The sequence below is a fragment of the Salmo salar genome, chromosome 15 (genome assembly GCF_965601325.2).
Source record: "Salmo salar chromosome 15, fSalSal1, whole genome shotgun sequence".
NCBI lineage: Eukaryota > Metazoa > Chordata > Actinopteri > Salmoniformes > Salmonidae > Salmo > Salmo salar.
The window spans coordinates 42,902,014-42,919,378 of NC_138305.1; the positions used below are offsets into that span (position 1 = coordinate 42,902,014).

Sequence of the window (17,365 nt, forward strand, 5' to 3'; positions counted from 1 at the left end):
TATTGATGAACCTTCCTATGACAACCCAACGACTGACTAGTGAGGAATTGGGAGTTTCGGTCCCACAGGTAACTAGTTAGCATTATGGTGTAAATGCATACTGCCACCTGGAGTGTTGTTTGAACAGGTATAAAGCCCAGGTTGGCAATTTACTGCCACCTGCAGTTATGGAATGTTTGCGTACAAGTATAATTCATTGGCTGATCCCTCCTGAAGTCCAAGATGGTATCATGCGATCCTTCCTTAACTAATAGGAAGTCCCACCCAGTTAACTACATCCAAAATGGTTAAAGTCCTCAATGGCACTGCCCATGCTAAAATTGGGCACTAGAGTCTTCTATCTAGGCTATCCCTACAGTGTAAATGCTACTGTATGCCACCTAACCAGAGAGAAAGGAAAATACAATTTTGAATCTGGGTTTTAAACAAGTTCATGAGATGAAAGAAATAGCAAAACACTTTAATACAAGAGTTAGTCAGTCAATCTTCACATGGATTAACAACAACAGACAGCACCATTGAGGATTAAGGGGCTCAACATGCAAAAATCTTAATGTTATGGACAACAGAGTGAAAACGTATTAATTCAACAAAAACTAAAATTGGTGTTGGTCATGGGGGAAATTGTATACAGACAACTGCTTTATTTTTCATCCTGATTGATGGCAAAGATTGGATTTTGTGTAACTTGCTGGCTGAGTTTCACACATGTACAAAAGCAGACACACACAGTCCACCAATAGTAACTCTGAATGAAGACAGCACAACCATGTAGTCAGACATCCTTAACATGCAGAGTATAGTCACGTATCACAGAGCTCTCGTTCCACATCCTCCCGTACCATATTGATCAAGCGCTACATTTGAAGCACACTTATATAAAGTATATTTCCAGAAAAACCCCAAGGTCGTCCATGCAGTCCTTCACAGAGATGGCGAGACCTGAAGAGCAATGTTGTTTAGCATTAAACATTCTGCCTGGCACATTCCTCCCAACATGCCACTCCCTTCCAGAGCAGCAGAAAGCTTTATCCATTACCCTCATTCATACCTCAGGGGCACAGCAGGATCTACAGCAAACAGAGAGAGAGAGCGAGAAGCAAAGCAACACTAGATTTACACCATATGGCTAACAATGTCCTTCAGGTAATGTTGGTTCCTCGTTAATACAGCTGACGAGGGGGCATTGGCCGATCTCTTCCAAGCCCGCAGATGTTCAGTGCGTGCCATTACCTTGTCAGGGTCCGTACTACCCAGCATGCCTCACAGAGGCAGTCTGGTGACCCTTTCACGTTGCGGAGGAGCAGTGAGTCCGAGTGAGCGGGGGTTGGAGGTGAGATTCGATGTGATGCGGCAGTACGCTGTCTGGCTGGCTGCTTGTTCTCTAGTGCCTGTACTGCAAACAGAGAGACACGGGAGGAAGAGGGGCTAGGGCGGACCCCTACCCCCACACCCTTGTCGTTCCCCTTCCTCTGGAGGGGCGGGGCCAATCACTCACTTCCCCAGCCGCTGCTCACAGGAGGCATAGCGCTGCAAGGCGCTGAATAAGTCCTCATAGGAGACGTCTACATGGGAGGGTAAGGAGCTGCAGGAGAGAGGGAGGATGTTACAGAGATATACTACAGACACTTCTAGCCTACCTCAGACGGCAGTAGCTATGGGCAGTAGAGTAAAATCTATTAATATAAAATAATGTTGGTAAAATAGATACCAAGCAATAAGTGATGAACAGAAATGTCACCATGTTACATTAGTTAAAAGGCTTACTTAAAATAATCTCCTGTGATTCCTGAAAGCTGCTGCTTTAGTTAATGTCTAAAACAGTTACAGCACTATATGGCCATCTAGTGTTTGATGGCGGTCAAGGCCCAAAATGTCCTTGCAAATCATTGACAATGATAGAGGACTCTAGTGCCCAAAAGCCTGTTTAAGCATGGGCAGCGCCATTGAGGACTTTCACCATTTTGAAGTAGTCAACGGGGTGGGACTGCCTATAGGTTAAGGAAGGTTCACATAATTCCATCCAGGTCATCAGGAGGGATCAGCCAATTAATTAAACTTGTGCGCAAACATTCCATAACTGTAGGTGGCAGTATGCAAACTTTCAGTTTGTTAACCAACTTTTTGGGCGGCAGGAAGCCTAGTGGTTAGAGCGTTGGGCCAGCAACAAAAAGGTTGCTAGATCGAAGGTAAAAATGGATCATTCTGCCCCTGAACAAGGCCGTTAACTCACTGTTCCTAGGCCGTCATTGTAAATAAGAATTTGTTCTTATTGGACTTGCCTAGCTAAATAAAGGTTAAATAAAAATAAAATAAAATAAATGGAAATAGTAGAAGAAAATTGACGACTTCAAAATGGAGCCTGTGTGCTCCCAGATGCCATAATGTGACAGATACAAAGAAGTCTTCTCTCATGTTGCAAATAGTCTTTCTGGAAAAAATAAATGTTGCTTTGTAAAGACCTACATTCAATAATGTGGGCCATTCTGACTGAACTTCACGACTGCCAAATAACGATACATTTATAGTCAGGTTTCCATTGACCCCAAGTTTACTCGACAAAAGGAATGTCCAGCAAATATTAGTCAATTATTGCATTCTATAGCCTACATGCTGGCTTTCACGGGCTATAGGCCTACCTGAGACATCAAACAGGCTGTCACCAACTTATTAATACACAATTTGCCTACATGGGTTATGGAAACACTTCAACCACTACATTTTTATTCAACACTCGTTTTTTTTTCTTCTTCAGAGTAATGCCATCACGTCCAGCTATTTTTAGCAACACAAGGTAGTTAAATGGAAACACAGCCTAGCAGGCAATTGCCGATTTCCTATGATTTTTTTTTTTTTTTTTTTTAAATCACTGGACCAGTTAATGGAAACATAGCTAATGTCTAGAAATAGGATTTCTGCAATTGTTAGTGATGCATCATCATCTGTCAAAGTCGCATCTTACGAAGGCTGAACTGCATCATTTCCTCTCCGTTTCCATTAAAACAGCACTGCTATTTATACTGGATTCACAGCAGCATTTTAAAAAGCCTTGTCAATCTGTCAAGATAGGAGACAAATTAGGCAGCAGGCAGGTTTACCAGTTAATCTGCACAGATAAGCACAACAGGCCCATATCAATTCTACTCAGGAGGTAAAGCAAAGGCACGCACACACAAACTCTCCCTCTCTGTCACACACACACACACAGAGTGGTTATGAGGAATAAGAAAGGAACCTCATTGTCATTCATGTCCAGCTCTTCAGAGCAGCGGCTATCCCAGCAGTCTTCCACATGAGTGAGGCAGCCTTATCGAACGTGTGCACACAGACAGACACTGTACAATACTCACATGAACTCTGTCAGTCTAATGTGCCAGGGCAGGAATCCCAGGGTGCTTTCTACTGGGCCGAACTTCAGAACCAGGTCTGGATCTGGTGTACTCTTCGACTCTGCACATACAGAGACAGCATGGAGAGAGATCAATGGAACAACCAATCACTGGAAATTTCAGAGTGCACCCTTTCAAGCATGTCAGAGGTTGGTTTGCATAAGGACTGTGGAAAAGATTAAGAGATAACCATCTGAAATGCCTTTTCTTTTTTTGGGGTGGGGTGGGGTGGGGTGGGGGGGTGTGTTAGAGAGCTACAGCAGCAGCTTGCCAAGCCCCATAGACACTGACTGTGCTGAGGAACAGCTGCACTCACTGGCCCTGAGAAGTAAACACACAATAACTTCACTGTACACTACACTGGATTTGATTGGATTCGACTCAACTGCACTGAAGTGAACTCTGCTATCCCCTGTAGTTTATATTCTGTCTGGAGACCATCTTTCTCATCAGTTGTTCACATTTCTGCCTTCGGTCTCATCCATCACCTTCTACAAGAGTTTTGATTTGTGAGTGCAAACGGATGTGTTCCACTAAAGTAATGGTGATGTGCTTTACAGCTAGTGAGGGTGATCAGTCTTAGCCAGGGGCTAACGATGGGCAGAGCCGGGGCGGGCAGAGCCGGGGCGGGCAGAGCCGGGGCGGGCAGAGCCGGGGCGGGCAGAGCCGGGGCGGGCAGAGGGCTCAGGTCAAAAAACACACATTGAGAGGAGCTCTGGCTCAGAGTGCTTCATCTTCCCTTCATCTTTTGATCAAACACTGTTGGAGCTGCTCTAACAGGGGGCTCCTTGACCTTTACCCAATTTCTGTCCTCCATCCTTCCTGAGCTTCAAATAGAGTGAAATTGCTACTCTGAACATCATGCCAAAGGAGAGCTGGTGAGCTAAGCGTCACTGTACTCCAGCTTGTAATAGCGCAGCACAGATTAATACCAGATGATTTACAGTCTATGATTAATACTGATATGATCAATAGAATGTCTATGGGTTTAATCCTGACGATTAAGCAATTAAATAAAGGTGTTGTCCCAGCCAACGAATAACAATACACTAAAGACCGGTAAGAACCACTGGCATGTCCTCCTCCTGATCTTGGGGCCTCCTCACCTCTGAGTAGGGAGTCCAACACAGTGACATTGATGTCTTTGGATGTCTTTTCCCTCTGCTCCACAGCTCTACACAGCTGCTGTGCTGCCTGCACGATCCTCAGCTTCCCATCGTCTGGAGACAGCACCTTCAACACAGACTGACACGACAGCACTGTGGAAACAGAGGAATACAGTCATAATGCGCCCCACAAACACACATATCGGTACTCAGGCACACACACTAATAACAATCAATGATAAACATGTCAGGTGTCTGTTTGACTGAAGGTTAGTGGGTGGGAATGCCTGCTTTACAATCCTGCTGTTGCGCTTTAATATATGGAACGCCGTTTGGGTCTTGGGTGTCAAAAACTATAAACGTCAAATAAAACAATTCTATTATAGAAGGTTGGGTGTGACGAATTTGCACGAGCAAGCCAAGCTACACCACCACGATCAGTAGCACTGTCAAAGCTGTACAAAAAAATACGTCTGCAAACAAGCACACACCGGCCACGAACGATGTGTTCACAATACCGCGTGGGTAATAAGGCATTATGTGTTCAACCGTATAGGAAAACGTTTGTGTGAGCATTTGAAATAAGGTCAGGAGCAAACGAGCAGGATAAAAAAATGCTTGCGAATATCTTTGATACAGATTTTATTAGAAACTTCTGCGGTAGCTAGCTAGCTTTAGCAGTGTACTCAGTACCCAAGTGCTCCCCCCCCCAACGTCCTCCTCAGATTCCAAAACAGCCACGTTGTTTTGTTTTTCCTCTGGAAGCATGTTCAATACACATAGTAGGATGACTGATACAATAAATGTAGCTCAATTCAGATTCCCGCAATAAGAGCTACAACGCAAATGTTCTCTGGGTGTCAATGAGTAGACTGACACCCTATGTCATTGATCCACAATCCATAGGTAAGGCTGTACAGTGAAATATGATTGTCAGTATGCACAATAAGCTGACTGGGCAGGTGATTTCCCTCAAAGTCCCCGATAAGAGCTATGGCGATAATATTTGTGTACACGCTTCACAGTTGTGTTCTGTGGTTGTCACTGAGTAGACTGATACCCCATGTCATTGATCCACAATCCATAGGTCAGGCTGTATAGTGAAATAGGTATGTCCCCAATGCAAACTACCTGCCCTCCAGGACACCTACAGCACCCGATGTCACAGGAAGGCCAAAAAGATCATCAAGGACAACAGCCACTCGAGCCACTGCCTGTTCACACCGCTATCATCCAGAAGGCGAGGTCAGTACAGGTGCATCAAAGCTGGGACCGAGGGACTGAAAAACAGCTTCTATCTCAAGGCCATCAGACTGTTAAACAGCCATCACTAGCACAGAGATGCTGCTGCCTACATACAGACTTGAAATCATTGGCCACTTCAATAATTGGAACACTAGTCACTTTAATAATGTTTACATATCTTACGTTACTCATCTCATATGTATATACTGTATTCTATACTATCTATTGCATCTTAGCCTATGCGCACTGACATTGCTCATCCATATATTTAGATATTCTTATTCCATCCCTTTACTTATATGTGTGTATTAGGTATTTGTTGTGGAATTGTTAGATATTACTTGTTAGATATTGCTGCACGGTTGGAACTAGAAGCACAAGCACTCGCAATAACATCTAACCATGTCTATGTGACCAATAACATTTGATTTGTTAGTCTAATATATCCAGTGTGATTAAAACATATTTTAGTCACATTACTGCCTTTTGTTAAATGTATATAACATCCCAACCTTGTTTAGCATGATCTATTAAATTATGGCACAATTCCACTATTTTGTATTCATTTGCATCACTGTCAATTACAGACTTTTATTTTGAAGGCAAACCACAAAATTCCACTATTGCGGCTAATCCTTTTAGGAGCATATACCCACGTGCCATCTCCTCATTGGTTTTAAGGAGCATAAACCCACATGGGTGATTGAAGGATGAACTGAGGTCCACAATCCAGTCGGTAGTGGTAATGCACCTTAAAGTTGGTTGGCAACCGACGTATAAAGTCCAAAGAAGAAGAAGCCTGAAGGAGGAGAGATTACTAGAAACAAACTCGGTTTACCCTTCGATCTGTGGATTAATTGTTGAAGTAGAGGACCTTGTGCATTTCAGGTAAAATAAGAACTCAATGTTTATATCCCAGGACAAATTAGCAAGCAACAGCAAGCTAGCTAGCTAAATTGCCATAAATGTTTAATGCTTTTTGACCTGTCTCCAAATTAATATAGCCGTTTCAGAGTTAGTTTTAATATTTCAACCTGCGTGTCTTAATCGCATCTGGAGTGGATGGACAAAAATCAACATGCGCGAGCGGTCTGGTCAGCATGTAAGAACTGTCTTATAAATTAGGGGTATTTTAGATGACACCTAGCCTAGATAGTTAGCTAGCTAACTATAGCTACTGAAACAGATTGTCATTTTGTTATGTTTTTGGGAAAGAACATTGTTTGCATCCATCAGCTAGCTAGCTTTTTTTATGACCAGCACTGTCCAGAGCTTGGGAAAGTGTCTGCACACGTGTGACAGCAGAAGGTGCACGAGACAACTTTACCAGCATCATACGATACATAACAGGTGAATCGTTGTGACATATGAAATACGAGTGATAGTGTAATCAATGTGTCATAACTACGTAAAAAAATGTATGAATATGCTAAATTATTACGTGACGTGCAGTCATATTCAGATCCTGATTGGCCAACAAGCTTATTTGAGGCGTTAGTGTTATTTGACTTGTGTATTTTTTTGACACGCAAAGACCCAAACGGCGTTCCATATTAATATGACATTTATGGATTACAAAACAATTGAACAACAAGAGAACATAGAGATCCTATAATTCGTAAGTTATACAAGTGAATTATAGGTTCTATGAACAGGAAAAACAAGAATTCCTTGAAGAGAATTATTCTGGGTTGTGTTCCTTTACTACTCTATACGGTCTGTGTGTGTGTGACCATGTGTCATAACAGATTGATTTGCTCAGGGGATAATGGTGTAGTTGCCAACAGCAGACGGCCAGTAAGACTACACAATAGAATAGATCTTAATCAGTCAATACAGGCTGGCTGCAGTCCACATGCTCTTCAATAAACAAATGCCACAGATGATGATGCAATCATGCTTTCAAGCCTGCTGTAATTGGAATCCATCTAAAAAAATACAGTTAACTACAATATTCGTAATCCATTTCAAACTTCATTCAATAAGTGATGATGAATTGTGAATATTACTCCAATTAAGCCTTGCAATCTAAAATTGCCCTAAAGGGTTTCATATATTATTTAGTATCCAATAGAATTGAATTGATTATTCATACTACACATGGCAGAATTCTGAATGACTCTGTTCTCTTCTCGGTTGTAGTCCGTCTAGTTCTTCTGGTTTAACCCGATTATGGCACACTACATGAGTAAGGACGGAGAATAGCAGAGAAACCACAGGGCATGTCCCATTGTTCCAGATGTCTGTTGAGGGGCCGAATGTATCAAGTATCGAGTAGGAGTGCTGATTTAAGATCAGTTTAGTGCAGTGTTTCTTTATCCTGGTCCCGGGGACCGAAAGGGGTGCACATTTTAGTTTTTGCCCTGGCGCTCAGGGCTCTAAATTAATATGTTTTATTGGTAGCACTGGTGCTCCTAATTTTGAAAAGTTAGGAGCACCACATAAAATTTAAGAGCACCAGAAAAATGTATTATTAAATTGATGGATATAGCTTATATTAGGCCTATATGAATCCTACTTACATTTGAAGCACATCTCCTCATAAAGGAAGATCTGCTCAGTTGATTCAGAACATTCCCTTGAACAAACATTCTGATCTACACCACCACTGGTAGCAACCCGTATTAGAGTTAAAGTTTGGCATTTAGTTCGCGATTAGCATTATGCCAGCTTCCTTAGACTGGGGGAGGATTGTTTGTGTGTAATTATTTTTTTTTTTTGTGGAGTGCCGCTTTAGACCAGCACTCCCAATCTGAGATGCTAGATGCATACAGCCCCTGCTGTTCAGTGTTCAAGTGTCTCACCTTGTTGGTCCTGTTTGTCAGTGCCATTGTTAAGGAACTCCACAGAGAGATGCTTGGAGCCTTCTAGATCTAGGAGCTCCTGCTGCTGCTTCAGGATCTCATCCATCAGCCTCGAATTGTTCCTCCTGAAGACACCTGGGAACCAAAAGGGTCATGGCTAGAAGGGATCCATCTTTAGTCAAATTAATGTCAGATTTTACTTTTTGTAACAGGTTAGGAGAACTTATGCAGCAGTTTAGGAGAATTAACATAGCAGGTTAGGATAATTAGGTTAAGGTTAGGGAAAGGGCTAGCTAAAATAAATAAAATAAAATCTACTTTTGACATTCATTTCACAAAAGCTGGATCCCTTCTAGCCATGACCAACCAAAATGGATATGTTATCTGTTGGGGGGAGTTTCAACCTCTCACTGGGGTTTAGGAACATTGGGCACATCCGAACTTAACTGAAAGACGAAAAAACAAGAAGATTTGCAACCTGTCAAAACTGATACCTAAAATTAACATAATACTATAATAAGTCTAGCAATTAGGGGGAAATAATGCATCATATGCCAGATTTGGCTGTGAGAGACTGATGACACAAGTCAGCAGACATTGAGGAACCACACCACTGAGAAAGCACTCAAGAAGGCGTAAACAATATTTTCAAACAACTAGCATGACCCAGTAAGAGTGGCTGTGGTGAATTTTATTTTTATTTAACTAGGCAAGTCAGTTAAGAACAAATTCTTATTTACCATGGCGACCTACACCGGACAAACCCGGACGACGCTGGGCCAATTGAGCGCCGCCCTTTGGGTCTCCCAATCACAGCCGGATGTGATTCAGCCTGGATTCGAACCAGGGACTGTAGTGACACCTCTTGCACTGAAATGCAGGGCCTTAGACCGCTGCGCCACTCAGGAAGCAAGAACAGAAATACTGTGTGTGTAACCTTCAGTTAAGCTAATTCCCTCTAGGCTCACAGAATAGGTGAAAAAGCCACAGGGAAAATCTTGAAAGCTTATTGAGAGTCGGGACTCCACTAGTTGAAATCATATTCTATAATCTAGCTATACAACATTGTTACAGTTGATAGAAAATAAACTATTACACTCCAGCGGTTTCTCTAATGACAAGACATGCCATTTGGGAACCAGGGCAGGGCCCAAAGTCAATTTATAAACTGGGTGGTTGGAGCCCTGAATGCTGATTGGCCGACAACCGTTGTAGATCAGACCATATACACCACAGTATGACAAAATATATATTTTTTACTGGTAATTACAAAACATTAAATTGCACTGCTGTAATTACGTGGGTAACCTGTTTATAATAGAAATAAGGCACCTGAGGCCTAAGTAGAAATGGCACACATTAGGGAAGAAGGCTGGGTAAAGCTATTTGACTATGAGAATTGATAATAGATAGCTAGGTAACAGTTATCCAAGGCAACTAACAAAGTACCATGAATAGGAAAGTTCAACAATCGCTGATTACAAGCTAATCAAAATATGGCTGGCTGGCAAGGGTCTGCACTGCAGCGCACGTGACTGTCTGGTGGTGCTGTATTTAGCAACACTTCCTGGTGTCAATTATTCTAAATAAAATAACGAAGAAATTAAATAATCTTACCGTAATTATCGTACACACTGACATAAGATATGCCGACTGCCATGCACCACACCACAAGGTTGGCTATATCTGTGAACCGTGGCTCCTCTTCCGCTATCAATAAGCCGATATGGTAAGGCAGCTTCTCCAGAGATTTCCCATCCGCCCCCCAGCGATACCGACGACCAACGCGTTTACCGGGTGCTGGGACAATATTTTTTTGGTTAGGAAACGAGATAGCTAATGGCACAATAAGCGCTGTTAAGGCTCGTGACCACAGTTTCCCATCCCAATTCCGAAGACGGATTCGGAACCAAGTGATAAGCGTTCTATGAATGTGGAGAAGGACATGCAGAACTTGCCACACGAACTCGTACACTATTGCCATTATGTCGCACTCCTCGACAAAATCTCGAAATTGAATAATTATCAGGTATCTATCGAGCTCTGCATTTCAAGTCTAGATATGGATGCACACTAATCTACTCCTGTGAGCCATTTAGCTTACTGCCAACACCTCAGTTTACACGGCTGCCATCTTCATCCAACCTTTACCCTCTGAACCGAAGGATACACGTAGCTCACTGATTGGACGATTCGGCAAATATGAAATCACGCGAGATCTACGTAGGGTTGTTTTTTTCTTCTATGTAACGAAACAGTCCAACGCCTCAGTTTACACGGCTGCCATCTTCATCCAACCTTTACCCTCTGAACCGAAGGATACACGTAGCTCACTGATTGGACGATATACGTAGGGTTTTTTTTCTCACTTTTTTAACTTTATAAATGAGTTTAATAGTTAAACAATATGGCACCACTTTAACTAAAATGAAAAACAAAAAGACAATTAAAACTTGTTGTATTATTAATGAATATGATTTGTTTGTTTAGGATTCCTGGCAATGTAAATTGTTTGTTTGTATGCTTGTTTGCATGTGACTATTCCTCTTTTGTTTGTTGATAATTGTTAATAAAAAAATAAAAAATATATTTTAAAAAATGGTTTCCCTTGCTCTGCAAGGGCCACGGCTTTTAAGGAGCGATAGGTAATGATGTTTTGTGGGAGGCAGTTGTTGATGTGTGCAAAGGGTCCCTGCTTGGGGCCAGGAGAGGGACGGAAGCAAAATCTGTTACACCTACACAGGCTCAAGGCGAATCTGGTAGGGCGGGTCTTCTGGCGCCAGTAGCCCTTGCAAGTCTTCAGATGTAAAATCCTTAAATCCCCACAACCTTTCTGCCGCAGCCACAATAATGTCCAGTTTCATAGACTTCTTTGAGACTTGTGCTGTACAGTTTATAAATGTGTTATTGAACGCAACAAAATCCACATTTTTAACACACAGGGTATCTTTTGTCTGGCAGCAAACATTTACCACAGGCTGTGGTGTATCCACTACCATATATTCACTAGCATCACTAGTCACTCTATTTTAATCGCCTCCGCATAGGAGATTCGATTGACCGCTCTAGCTTTTGCCACCTCAATCTCCTTCACCCTTAAAGGGCACTCCAGTAACTCAGGATCATGATCCCCACCACAATTGCAACACTGTCGTCCTTCTACACACATTTTTTTCAGTATACTGTTTTGTCTGCACACACTTGAAACATGGCCAAATCCTTTACAATTCTTACACTGCGGTGGTTTGGAGACGAAAGCTCTTACAGCCTATCTCACATAACCAAGCTTCACATGCATAGGTATTTGCTCTTTATCAAAAAACAACAGGACCGACAGACTTTCTTCTTTTTCTCCCATTCACCCAGCGGGTCAGACGCAGGGCACCAACCACACCAGGAATGATCTTCGTCGCCCGAGATGACTCCTTTGACGGGTGCTCTATTCAAGTTCAAAACACAACACTTCTGTTGTCCGGATTCTCTTGAGCCCCACTGCAATCTTCCCCTGTTCTTCAGAAATACAATTAATAAGACCACTCCTGGTCACTCTGACAGACTCCACTTTTCCAAGCCCATATTTCACAATCTTCGACACCTCAAATGGGTTTCCCACATATGCATCCTTACTCAACAAACGCATCCCAATAAGAAGCGATTCATTATCATTCACACATGTATTATCCACTGCAATTTTAGAAAATGTCATTTTTGTTCCAGTTTTTGATACTACTGTTGTCCATTCAGAACATTCATCTTCACCAAATTTGCTCGACACGCTACTGGATTCGAACTCAGCATCCACTTCCGCCATCTTCCCACTGCCAGTCCGCCCATCCCCTCAAACGCATGCCGAGATACTCTGGGTTGTTCTTTTTGTCAGAACCTAGAGGTGTCCACTAGTTACCACATCCACAATGTCACAATTGGCTATATTGTAAACATTCATTAACAAACATGAAAACAAAACATTTGCTGTTTGTGCTTAATTTAAGGTTAGAGTTAGGAATAAGGCTAGCAGTGTGGTTAAAGTTAGGCTTAAGGTTAGGGTTAGGTTTAAAATCACATTTTAAGATAAATTGTAGAAATATGTGGGGTTTATTACTTTATGGCTGTAATAACTAGTGACGACAGAACCTAGAGGTAAAAGTGCAGGCAGGTCGTCATTAGTTACCACAAATACAAAGTCACAAACCTTGCCATTCCTACTACTTCAGGAAACAGCAGAGGGAGCACCCCCCTATCCAAATCAACGGGACAGTAGTGGAGAAGGTGGTAAGTTTTAAGTTCCTCGGCGTACACATCACGGACAAACTGAAATGGTCCACCCACACAGACATCATGGTGAAGAATCTTCAACCTCAGGAGGCTGAAGAAATGTTGCTTGTCACCAAAAACACTCACACAACTTTTACAGATGCACAATCGAGAGCATCCTGTCGGGCTGTATCACCACCTGGTACGGCAACTGCTCCGCCCACAACCGTAAGGCTCTCCAGAGGGTAGTGTGGTCTGCACAACGCATCACCGGGGGCAAACTACCTGCACTCCAGGACACCTACACCACCCGATGTCACAGGAAGGTCAAAAGATCATCGAGGACAACAACCACCCGAGCCACTGCCTGTTCACCCCACAATCATCCAGAAGGCCAGGTCAGTACAGGTGAATCAAAGCTGGGACCGAGAGACTGAAAAACAGCTTCTATCTCAAGGCCATCAGACTGTTAAACAGCCATCACTAACACTGAGTGGCTGCTGCCAACATACTGACTCAAATCTCTAGCCACTTTAATAATTCAAAATTGGATGTAATAAATGTATCACTAGTCACTTTAAACAATGCCACTTTATATAATGTTTACATACCCTACATTACTCATCTCATATGTATATACTGTACTCTATACCATCTACTGCATCTTGCCTATGCTGTTCGGCCATCGCTCATCCATATATTTATATGTACATATTCTTATTAATTCCTTTACACTTGTGTGTGTATAAGGCAGTTGTTGTGAAATTGTTAGATTACTTGTTAGATATTACTGCACGGTCGGAACTAGAAGCACAAGCATTTCGCTACACTCGCATTAACATCTGCTAACCATGTGTATGTGACCAAAAAAATTTGATTTGAACTTCTCTTCCTAAAATGGGACCTTCAAGTTTAATGTCACGTGCACAAGTACAGTGAACTGCCTTTCTTGCAAACTCTAAACTCAGCAATACAGTGATCAATATCAATGTAGTACTAGAAAATAAGGTAGAACAAAAACACACGTGTAATACAAATAAGAAATAAGAAGAATATGAGAAGGCAAGAAGCTTTAAACAGGGTCAGTTCCAATACCAAATGTACAATGTGCAGGGATACTATACTGTAGTGATAGAGGTAAATATGTATAGACCTTACCCGTAACCTTAACCCTAACTTTAAAAGAAGATCTAAAAGCACATTTTAGATTTGATACATTTTTATGATATAGACAATTTTGACTTTGTGGATGTGGTAACTAGTGGAAACCGTGCAGGTCAATTATTTATTTGTCTATTGTTTTTGCAAAGTGTGCATAACACTTTTTTACAGTATCAACTAAGATGCCATTTAAATTCAGAACAAAACACACACACAAGTAATTACGTGGCTTATCCTATAGCAGATTATTTGCATCTGTTTGTGCCAAGTAAATGAAAACTGTAATGATATACTTGTTTATTTATTATTATGTTATTATACATTAGGTATTTAAGGTATATTCTATATATACCTATTCACCAATGTATATTGCAATGGCTGTTTGTTAATACAGTAGTTCAATGTTTTTCTATAGACTACACAGCTAAAGGTAACTTCCTTAGTATTAATTACCAAACTACAGTAAAATGTTAAAACATTCAAAATACCCAGTATGTTCAGCTAAACATGAAATTCCCCCGCTACATTTATTTTCTCCATCTACGAATCATAGTCATAATACTCCTCAGTGTCTGTCTGCTCCACTTGGTCCTCAGGTGTGGTTTCCATGAAGTACTCCTCACATCTGTCCTGGGCCATCAGGTACGCTCTCCAGCTGTCCCCTGGTGCACTCATATGCTCGGTACACAGCTCTTTAGGGATCTCCACCCTCCTGGCCAACAGGGTCCTCTTGACCCCCAGGAGCTCACAGCTGCAGTTCCAGGGGTTCCCGTCTAGGTAGACGGTCCTCAGCCGGGGAAGCAGATCCAGGGTGATCTGGGGGAGGGAGGTCAGCTTGTTTCTCCTCAAGTTCAACACCTGCAGGCGCTTCAGGGATCTCAGCTCCTGCTCCTGGATGGCCTCGATGCGGTTCCCTTTCAAGTCCAGGCGGATCAGACTCTCTGGAAGCCTGCCAGAGAGACATGTAAACAGAACAGTGGACAGTGGTGTCTGCTCTCACCAAAAGGCCAAAGGAGCAACATGGATCTACAGTTAAGATGTGTTTCTCTATCATCTTGTGGTTTTATACTCAAATATGTTTAACCAAAGACCTACAATGTGGTTAGGCCGCTATTCTACCGATGTATTGTACAAAGATTATTGTACAAATGAGTAATACTCAATTGAATGTACAACACATCTGTAATGTATTTCATGAATTCATAAATATGATCACAAATGTTAGTCTACAACATGCTAATAAAGGGATGAAATACATACCCGCCTGGAATAGAGGAGAGGAGGTTCTGTTCCAGAGCCAGGTTGGTTATGTGAACGCTGTTCCTCAGAGCATTAGCTTCAAAGTTCCAGATGGTGTTATTCTCTAGGAAGAGATGCTTCAGCTGTTTCATTCCAGACAGGTGCTGGAAGGTGACTTCCTGGATGGAGTTCTGTCTGCAGTCCAGTCTTTCCAGTTTGGGGCTCAGTCTACTGGGCAGCACCCTCAGGTGGTTTCCTGGCAGCTCCAGCACTGTGAGGTTGGGCAAGCGAAGGCCACCGTCCACAGAAACCAACCTATTGTAGGACGCAGACAGAGACGTGAGGTTGCGGAGTTGGCCCATCTCTCGGTTTCTCAGTGCTCGTATTTGGTTCCTGTCCAAGTTCAGGTAGGACAGGGCGTGAGGGAGATCGAGTGGGACTCTTGATAGGAGGTTCCCTGGTAAACGCAGTGTCGTCAAGGACTGTAGTGGTGTGAAAAAGGCTGAGGGAAAACAGCGGATCTTGTTGTTCCCCAAGCTCAACAGATTCAGTTGGGGGAGTCTCAGAGCACCTTGCACTGTCTCAATTTGATTTCCATCCAGGTAAAGGCACTCCAACTTCACCAGGGTGGAGAGGGTGTTGGAACGCAGGTTGGTGATCTGGTTATTCTGAAGATCAAGCAGACGTAGTTTCTTCAGCCCCTCAAACACAGACTCCTGGAGGCCTGTGATCCTGTTGTGGCCCACGTTGAGGGTCTCCAGGCTGGGTGGGAGACCACGGGGGATCTGATGCAGTTTATTCTTCTGTAGATCCAGGCTTCTTAGTAGCCCCTGAGCCCTGAGAGCATTGGCCTCCACCACCTCCACTCCACAGGATGAAATGATCACTTCCTCCAGCCCTGTCAGGCCAGATATGTCTCTACCCTGGAAAACACAAACATATCAGGAGAAGATATGAACTAATGTGCGCCATTATACAAACAATATGCTATTAATCAGAAGTAACTTATCACTCAGTAGTGTTTAAATCAAAGTGATTTCTAAGGATTAATTACAAGATTGCTAAGATGAAAGGTCTGAAAATGGTTTGATAGAGAATCTATTGTTACCAATGTCACTGATAATTGATGGTTATTATCAAATTAGCAATTCCACTCTTACCTTTAGTTGCTTGATGTGGTTGTATCCCAGGTTTAGTTTCCTCACATCTTTAGTGATTCCAGTGGGAAAAGACTGCAACCTGAAACACTGCACTGACTTTGCACTATCACACACACACTTCTTTGGACAAACATTGCTACAGATGCACACGAGAGTATGCAATGTAATACTTGCCAGCAAGATCATGAGAAACCACATCATGAACACCCAGCCAAGTTGGGCATCTCAGTGAAAAAGAACAGCACTCCCTCTTGCTCTGGGGTTTAAATACCTCAGCAAGGATTATGTGGGAGAGAGTAGGTGCTCTGTTTCATTTGGAACAATGGCAGAGATGTTTATCTTGGTTAAAAAACAACATTTGACACCGACAAGGAACTGACACAAACAGTAATAGATAGCCCTTCTGTTTGCGGACGTGAGAAACTTGCTGATAAACCATTTACAACCCATTCAGTTAAACAATACAATTTCCTCCTCTGTCTATTTGAATACTCTGTCTGCCACTATCTTGAAGGAGTTGCCATATATTTGCATGTTATGTTTTAAGATATGTTAGATGAACTACCTTACCCTGATTACTGCATGCACGTGTGACTAAGTCGCTTTGGATAAAAGCGTTGGCTAAATGGCATATATTATTGGTAACATTTAATACAGATTAATGAATAACGACCACGTGTCTTTTAACTGAAGGATAGTCTTCTGTAGTGCCACCCAGGGAATGTATATTTATCTCTCATGAACATGAAATAAATACAATATTTGTCTGATTATTCCAACAACAATGGTGTGAGATAAGAGGTTAGCAAATACAATTAAAAGTAATTTATTTCATGCAAAAAGTAGCTATGTAAAATATGTAATACTGTCTGCATAGCCACTCACACCATGTCTACAATGACATAAGAAATGTTTACACTCTCCAACAAGATATTTTAGACACAGGGAGTGGCCAACAAAAACAAGAGTGAAAAGCAAAGCATTTAACTGCAATTGTTAACGACAAA

The 17,365-nt window shown here is 42.2% G+C and overlaps 2 protein-coding genes across 2 annotated transcripts; both read right to left on the bottom strand.

The window, feature by feature from the left end:
- Positions 1 to 439: 439 nt before the first annotated feature.
- On the bottom strand, positions 440 to 10,695 carry ngbr (Nogo-B receptor). Its single transcript, NM_001139769.1, is given in 5 exon segments — positions 440 to 1,585; positions 3,351 to 3,450; positions 4,496 to 4,648; positions 8,545 to 8,679; positions 10,162 to 10,695. Coding segments are annotated over 5 exon segments (846 nt in total). The 5' UTR covers positions 10,529 to 10,695; the 3' UTR covers positions 440 to 1,494.
- Positions 10,696 to 14,069: 3,374 nt separating this feature from the next.
- Positions 14,070 to 17,324, bottom strand: LOC106571387 (nephrocan). Its single transcript, XM_014144410.3, has 3 exons — positions 16,359 to 17,324; positions 15,220 to 16,121; positions 14,070 to 14,908 (listed from the first exon to the last, which is right to left on the bottom strand). Exons 1-3 carry the CDS (start codon positions 16,557 to 16,559, stop codon positions 14,500 to 14,502), a joined length of 1,512 nt encoding a protein of 503 aa, XP_013999885.1. The 5' UTR covers positions 16,560 to 17,324; the 3' UTR covers positions 14,070 to 14,499.
- Between the last annotated feature and the right edge of the window lie 41 nt (positions 17,325 to 17,365).